This window comes from Rousettus aegyptiacus, unplaced genomic scaffold (genome assembly GCF_014176215.1).
Source record: "Rousettus aegyptiacus isolate mRouAeg1 unplaced genomic scaffold, mRouAeg1.p scaffold_m13_p_17, whole genome shotgun sequence".
In the NCBI taxonomy this organism is placed as follows: Eukaryota; Metazoa; Chordata; class Mammalia; order Chiroptera; family Pteropodidae; genus Rousettus; species Rousettus aegyptiacus.
This window is the reverse complement of record NW_023416292.1, coordinates 24735913-24742741: the sequence shown is the minus strand read 5'-3', so window position 1 is coordinate 24742741 and position 6829 is coordinate 24735913. Positions and strand designations below refer to the sequence as shown.

Here is a 6829-nt window from a genome sequence, read left to right as displayed (position 1 = left end):
GCTCCCAGGGGTTGTCCTCACGTCCAGCCCAGGCCACCACCCCTCAGCTGGACCGCTTAGTTCTGAGGAAGACTCCACGGTGGGCCTCGGGACTCACCCGGGCCAGGGGCCTCTGCTTCCCCGCGCCCCGCCGCCCCCAGCCAGGCATCGGGAGGGGGCCGTGGCTGGGGCACAGCTTCTCTCTGGAGAGCGGCTGTACCTCCTCCAGGCCCAGCTGAGGGACAGGGTTCTCAGGCTGGATGTCCTGTCCCTGGGAGGGCGGGTCCCGAGGGTCGTCCCCACCGTGGGGCAGCAAGGGCAGGAAAGGCGGGGCTCAGGAGCCCACAGGTGCGCTCCACATCCTTGCCCTCAGAGGCCCTGTGAGGGGGCAGGGCCAGGGTCCCCACCGCACTGGCCGGTGGCCGGGCCCAGCCCCACCTCTGTTGGTGCTCAGTTCCTGGCTGGGCCCCCTGCCCCTTCCGCCCTGACACACAGGCCTGGCCGGGGTTGGGCCGCGCCTGCCCAGCCTGCCGCTGCCCTCGTGCAGGGTGAATGAGGGCATGGCCGGCCCCACCTCCGGGGTTTGGCTCCTGCCCACCGCCGACAGTGGGAGTCGCCGCCTGTCTGCCACTCCGCCCTGACTTGCTGTGGTCCCCTGGCCCCTTTCGGCCCCCACACCCCTCCTGGCTGTCCAGACACAGCTCGAACTGAGGCTGGGGAAGGGGCTCCAAGGGAGAGTGAGTAGGCGCTGGGGGACCTGCAGCGGCCCCCTCCGAGGGCCCGGGGACACCCAGAGGCAGCTGTGTCCGAGGGCTGCCCACCCTCCTCCCCCGCCACACCCAGGGGCCTTCCCAGGCTGCTGCGGCTCCAACCACAACATCCTTTGGGGTTTGGCCTGCAGAGCTGGGGCGGATGACCCCCAAATAGCCTTGGCAGACACTCCTGGCCCCCGGGCCGCAGCCCAGAGTATAAACGGGGCCGCGGGCCGGCAGAGGCAGGCCGAGTCCAAGCAGCCGCCGCCGCACCATGAGGTCCCCCGTGCTCCTCGCCCTCCTGGGCCTGGCCGCACTCTGCCTCGCTGAGCAGGCCGGTGAGTGCCCCCACTGCGCCCGGCCGGTGAGGAGGAAGGCTGCGAGGGAAGGCGCCTTGGCCCCACCCCTCCACCCAGGCTCCACCGCTCACGTCCTGTCCTGTCCTGTCCTTGCGGTGGGAGAGCGGGGCTGGCAGGGGGCAGGGGGAGGCCTGGGGCTGAGCAGGACTGGACCGGGCGCCTTCCCTTTGCAGATGCAAAGCCCCCCGGAGCAGAGTCCAGCAGGGGAACAGGTAGGAGGCAGGCCCGGCGGAGGCCCTGCCCCCCCCATCACCTGTCATGCCGCCCCTCCCCAACCCCCACCTGGTCCCCTCAGCCCCGTCCGCCTCCTGCCAGCGCGCTCCGTCCCGAGTCCCCCTAACTCGCAGCCCCCTGAGCCCTGGCCCCTGTCCCGCAGCCTTCGTGTCCAAGCAGGAGGGCAGCGAGGTGGTGAAGAGGCTGCGGCGCTACCTGGACCACGGGCTGGGGTGAGGAGGGGCGCGGGCGGGTGGGCGGGGCACCCCGCGGGCGGGCGGAGGCTCATGCCCCTGTGTGGGCCCCCAGAGCCCCAGGCCCCTACCCGGACCCCCTGGAGCCGAAGCGGGAGGTGTGCGAGCTCAACCCGGACTGCGACGAGCTGGCGGACCACATCGGCTTCCAGGAGGCCTACCGGCGCTTCTACGGCCCGGTCTAGGCCGCCCGCTGCTGCAGGACCCGCGCCCCGCCCCGCCGCGCCGCGCCCCGCCCCGCCCCGCCCCGCCCCGCCCCGCCCCGCAGGCGTGGGGTCCCTTGTCCCCGCTGCCCCAGAATAAATGCCAGAAGAAGAACTGGTGGGCTCTGCTTCCTCGTCCGTCATCCGCTGGTGCCGGGGGCTGGGGGCGCGGCGCCAAGTGCGATTTACCTTCTCAGTCCCAGAAAGTGCTTTGCAAAGCCTGCTGGTTTTATTCGTGCCTCGTCCAGAAGCAGGGGAAGAGGCTTTCTAAAGTCTAACTGGGGCCCCACGGAACCCAGCGTCTCCCCCATCCTCAACCCACTGCACCTACAGTGACACATGCTCAGACCTGAACCCCAGATGCCCGGGCCCCTCGAGCATGCGGCTGTGACCGGACAGGCTGGTCGCCACCGGCAGAGCGGTGGGGGGCGGTGGGGGGCGGTGGGGGGCGGTGGGGGCCTCCGGGCTGGTTAACAGGTACTCGAGGTCAGCAGGTCAGCGGGTTAGTCGGGTTAGTTCTTCGGGGGCGGAGCAGAGGCGGCCAGCAGCAGACCTGGCCCTGGACAGCGCCTCCTCGTGGACGCACACCCCTCCCCCCCAGACCCTCGGCACTTCCTCAGCCCCTTCGCCAGCCCCGCCACTCACCCGCCCCCACAGCGCCCCCACGCGGCGGCACCTCCCCGCTCCCCTCTGCCTTTCCTCAGCCACTCCGGCTCCCACCCCACCTTTTCCCGTCTGGGCTCTGTCTTCCCCCAGGGCAGGCTCGGGGGTGGGCTCACTGGTGTTTGGCCTTCGTGCCCCCATCCAGCGGGCCACCCTGCAGCAGGGGACATGTACTGGGGGCCCGACCGAGGGAGGCTGTGAAGGCGGCGATGATGGCCAGGTTCCCGGCCACCGCCAAGACCAGTGTGGCCACTGTGCCTGCCAGGCCCAGGGGGGGCTCTCGCGTGGCCAGCCAGGCCCGGCGGGACCCCATGTCAGCCAGCACCGCCTCCAGCTGGAAGTGGGTGCCCAGCACCGCGCAGACGTGGAAGAGCTGGTGGCTGTGACCTGTGGGAGGGAGGGCAGGTCAAGGCACACGCCCGGCTCCCAGGACTGCGACACCTGTGACCCACCCACAGCACGTGGCCCATCCCGTGGGCCTGCTACCCCGCCCGCCCTCAAGTCAGGAATAAGAAAGGCTGACCTCCAGAATTAAATGCGCGGATGCGCGGAACACACACAGTCCCCAGCATGCACGCCGCTACCTGTGAAGTGGGGGGTGGGCCTGGTCCCCTGGCCCTGACACCCCACTGCTGGGGAAGCCGCCTCCCCTTGCCCTCCCCCAGGAGGGCGGGGCCTGCTCTCACCGATGTAGTCGAAGCGGCCAGGGGCCAGCCGCTCCGGCAGGCGGGAGGCGAAGAGGAAGCCAGTGAGCAGCGCGCACAGCAGGTGGTAGCCGTGGCTGGGGCTCAGCGCCTCCCGCCCACAGCTGTGGCCCGGGCCCCAGCACAGCCCCAGCTGGCGGAGTTTGAAAGGCAGGGCTGAGCGGGCGGGGTTTGGGGAGGAGACCCCGAGGCGCCCGGGACGCGGTGAGGATGGGGACGCCGCGGGCAGGGTGCTGGGCGGGAGGGGCAGCGGGGCCCAGGGCAGGGACCGGGGCGTCGGGCGGGGAAGCGGGTGGGCGCCTCACCCGGTAGAAGAGCGGGAGGTTGTCGAACAGGAAGGGGTAGGCAAAGGCGCCGGCGCGGAGGGCCTTGCTCAGCCCAGGGCTCTCCAGCTCGGGGAACCTGGGGGCGGGGCGGGGCGGGGGAGGCTGGTCACCTCCCGGTGCTGGGGTCGGCGTCCGAGGAAGGCAGGGGCCAGGATGGGTGTCAGCGGAGCTTAGTGGCTTTACAGTGGCACAGGACCCCTTCGTAAACGACCACACGTGTGAAATGAGGACGAAGACACCTGCCCCTTAGGTGGCTGGGAGAATGAATGGAGGCGGCGCAGGTCGGGTGCGCCCAGGAAACCGCCCCCTCGCGCCTAACGTTAGGGGCGCCGAGGCGGAGGCGGCCCAGCGCCCCCGGGGGCCGTGCGTTTGCGGGCGTTGGGTCCCGCCCCGCCGCCTTCCCCTCCACCGCTGGCGGAGAACGCACCGGGAGTAGCAGGAGAGGCCGGTGCACAGGAAGGAATTGAGCGCGGCGGCGGGCACAAAGAGCTGATGCAGGCGGCCGTGCAGCCAGGAGGCCGGCATGGAGTAGGCGGCATAGGGGAAGGCGCAGCCTGGGGAGCGGGGGGCGGGGAGCGGGGCGGGAGCTGAGGCCCCCGGGGCGCACTCCGGCGCAGCCTCGGCCCCCGCCGCCGGCCCTCGCCCCCGGCCCCGCCTTCCCCGCGCCCCCGCGCCCCCGCCGCCCGCAGGCTCACCCAGGCTGTAGAGGCTGAGTGCGCCGTAGTCCAGGAAGTAGCAGACGTGCCGCGCGCGGGGCGACATGGAGCTGAAGGTGTGCGCGCAGCACGACGCGAAAGGGTAGAGGCAGGCGGGCAGCAGGAAGACGAGCAGCGGCCAGTGGTAGGGCTCCGCCCGGAACCCCGGGCCCCCGGCCAGCGCCAGCAGGCGCCACAGGAAGTACCTGCGGCGGCGGCACAGGCTCAGGCGGCCGCGCGACCCCGCACCGGCCCGTCTGGGTACCCTGAGCGCAAGGCCGCCGGGACAGACCCCTCACCAGGTGGGCAGGAAGTGAGTCCAGATGTTGACTGTCTCGTTGGTCATCTGGAAAGAGCTGAGGACGCAGTCCAAGGCCGAGCTGGTGGGGCGGCGGTAGCCAGACATGATGCCGTCTTCCCAGAACACCTGCGTGGGGAGGCAGGTGGGGGGGGAGAGAGGGGGCTCGCTGGGCGGGACCCCCTCTCAGCCAGAGAATGGGTTGGAGGTCACAGTGGCCCCAAGACCAAACTCAGCCCGACCTCCATCTTAGCACAGGTCCAATCCCCTGAGAACTGACGAGAAACGGAAGAGCCAGTGGTAGCAGCCAAGAAGGGTTGGGGGTGTGGGCTGGCACCCGCGGGCGCCTGGGCAGGGGACTCTGAAGGGAGCACTCCACAAGCCTGGGCCTTGGGGAACCAGAATGGGAGGGGTAAGAGTTAGCCTGCAGGGGGGACATCCCGTTGCTGGGAAAAACTCAGCCCCAGCCAGTGCCCTGGGGAGTGGGGGTAGCGGGGTGCAGCCCCTCACCCGGGGAACCTGGTGGATTCGAAGCAGCTGGGGCAGCTTGAGACTGAGCATGGTGGCTGGGCACCTCCACGTTGACCTAGAGACAGGGGCGGGGCTCAGGTATCTGTTCCCATCCACCGTCCCTTAGAGGTGCACGCACGTTTGTGGGTGGTAGCCGGCCACCAAGCCGCATCCTCAGGCCAGGGAAGGCTTCCTGACCCCTCTCCACCCTAGCCTGGGGGCTTCCGGTCCCCCCCACTGGGGGACTCAGGCTCCTCCGCAGTGGAAGGCTGCCTCAGGAACCCCAAGCCCTGGGTCCAGGCCCTGCCCCCCATTCTCTCGGGAGAAGCTTGGCTCGCCCTCGTCAGCCTGAAGGCTCGAGCCCACCCACCAGCCACGGAAAGTCTTGGGCCAGGGCAGGGCTGAGCACAGAAAAGGCAGGCGAGGGAGAGAGTTCCCAGCCAGATGCCCGCGGTGGGGCCGGCCGTGAATTGGGGATGCCTGGCTCTTCCAGGACTGCGCCTGCCCCTCCTGAGCCCCGCACCGCTCAGCCCACACCTGTGTGCTGCCCCGCCCGCTGCTCGGGCAGCCTCTACGGGCTCATTCCTTGGCACAGTGGAGGGGCTGGGCCAGCGTTGGGTGGACCCCGAGGGGCAGGGAGAGCAGGACACGCCCCCCCCCCAGCTCCCTGGGCCAAAACTTTCCCGCAACTTCACAGACGGCCCCGCCCCTTCCTGCTGCCAGCTCCACCCTGGGCCTCTCACCCCGCTGGTCCCCCCAGACTCTGCTCCTGTCATTCAACAGTTTGGGGGCCTCTCTGCCCAAGCTGGGTGCTGGAGACCCAGCTGGGCACAAGACAGACGTGTCCCTAGTCCCTACACCAGCCGAGCCTTGAAATAGATGAGACCTTGCAAGGTACCCTCTGGCCCTGGGAGGAGGACGGGGCTGGTCTGGTCTGAGGCATCCCGGGGAGGGGCAGAGGCGGACTCTGGCTGGGCTCCAGCTGCCCTCGGGGTGCCTTCCTCCAGCACAGTGGCCCTGGGGAAGGGAGGCAGCCAGACCAGCGCCCCCCCAGCCCACCAGGGTGGGTGGCGGAGCCCACGGGAGCTTCCTTACCCAGCGTGGCTGGCGCTCCCAGGCCGGTGGGTCAGCAGGCTGGGTGCCCCCGCCCGCCAGGCCGGCAGAAGGGAGAGCAGGGTGGCGGCTGGCGGGCCAGGCCTAGGCGGGGAGTGGGAGACAAAGGGAACAATCACAGCCTTGTTCTGCCTCCAGGGAGCAGCGAGGGGTGGCCCAGCCCCGTCAGCAGGCAGCTCCCTGCCGGCCTCCCGCACAGCCAGCCCCAGCCGACCCAAGCCCGCGGCCATCAGCCTGGCCACGGCCGGGCCTGCCAGGTCTCGGCCGGCAGGGCGCACGCTCCCCCAGGCCGGGCTGCACCGCCGGTCCGGTTCTCCCAGGGGAGGGGCCCTTCGGCTGGGCAGCAGACTCCAACCCTGGCCTTGAGGCCGCCTCACTGTGCCCTTCACTGTGGTCCACTGTCTTTAGCACGAGTTGGTCCAGCCACGAGGGATCTGCCGAGTCCCTCCCTCCCGAGGTACTGAAGGTGCCGGTCCTTGCAGAGGACAGGGACTGAGGACTCAGGCTGGCCTCAAGGATCACCCCCACCTCCCCCTTGAAGCTCTCTGCTTCAGAGGACCCAGCTGGGGACTGCAAAGCAGCCCCAGGCCGCACTGCACCCTCAGGACGATGCAGACTCCAGCTGCACCCAGGGCTAGAAAACTGGATAGTGTTGCCAAACTGCTGGCTCGCTGCTGGGGTCCACCTCGCACCCCTGCAGAGCACTGTTCCAGAGCCCCCCAGAGCCCCCCCTATCCCCAGACCCGCAGAAAGGCACCAG

The 6829-nt window shown here is 70.3% G+C and overlaps 2 protein-coding genes across 4 annotated transcripts; one reads left to right on the top strand and one right to left on the bottom strand.

Moving 5' to 3' along the window:
* Window positions 1–2: 2 nt before the first annotated feature.
* On the top strand, window positions 3–1781 carry LOC107521504 (bone gamma-carboxyglutamate protein). Its single transcript, XM_016166256.2, has 4 exons — window positions 3–1069; window positions 1264–1302; window positions 1467–1536; window positions 1613–1781. Exons 1-4 carry the CDS (start codon window positions 1006–1008, stop codon window positions 1740–1742), a joined length of 303 nt encoding a protein of 100 aa, XP_016021742.1. The 5' UTR covers window positions 3–1005; the 3' UTR covers window positions 1743–1781.
* A 661-nt stretch (window positions 1782–2442) lies between these two features.
* Window positions 2443–6749, bottom strand: PAQR6 (progestin and adipoQ receptor family member 6). Of its 3 annotated transcripts, none has more exons than XM_016166238.2 (8): window positions 6052–6749; window positions 4957–5032; window positions 4448–4575; window positions 4149–4354; window positions 3881–4007; window positions 3433–3529; window positions 3110–3260; window positions 2443–2810 (listed from the first exon to the last, which is right to left on the bottom strand). In XM_016166238.2, exons 1-8 carry the CDS (start codon window positions 6297–6299, stop codon window positions 2536–2538), a joined length of 1308 nt encoding a protein of 435 aa, XP_016021724.2. In that variant the 5' UTR covers window positions 6300–6749; the 3' UTR covers window positions 2443–2535. The 3 variants fall into 3 exon arrangements, with proteins under 3 accessions (XP_016021724.2, XP_016021726.2, XP_016021727.2); XM_016166240.2 differs by having other exon boundaries at window positions 4966–5032; XM_016166241.2 differs by lacking the exon at window positions 4957–5032 and having other exon boundaries at window positions 6052–6127.
* Window positions 6750–6829: the final 80 nt, after the last annotated feature.

Bases quoted from the DNA above. Each gene is read 5' to 3' on its own strand.
- LOC107521504 (XM_016166256.2), top strand. From the start codon at position 1,006: ATGAGGTCCCCCGTGCTCCTCGCCCTCCTGGGCCTGGCCGCACTCTGC. The intron at 1,303-1,466 runs GTAGGAGGCAGG...CCTGTCCCGCAG, and splicing joins AGAGTCCAGCAGGGGAACAG to CCTTCGTGTCCAAGCAGGAG. The intron at 1,537-1,612 runs GTGAGGAGGGGC...GTGGGCCCCCAG, and splicing joins TACCTGGACCACGGGCTGGG to AGCCCCAGGCCCCTACCCGG.
- PAQR6 (XM_016166238.2), bottom strand. From the start codon at position 6,299: ATGGCCGCGGGCTTGGGTCGGCTGGGGCTGGCTGTGCGGGAGGCCGGC. The intron at 4,355-4,447 runs GTGAGGGGTCTG...CCGCCGCCGCAG, and splicing joins ACTCACTTCCTGCCCACCTG to GTACTTCCTGTGGCGCCTGC. The intron at 4,008-4,148 runs GTGAGCCTGCGG...CCCGCTCCCCAG, and splicing joins ACTCAGCCTCTACAGCCTGG to GCTGCGCCTTCCCCTATGCC.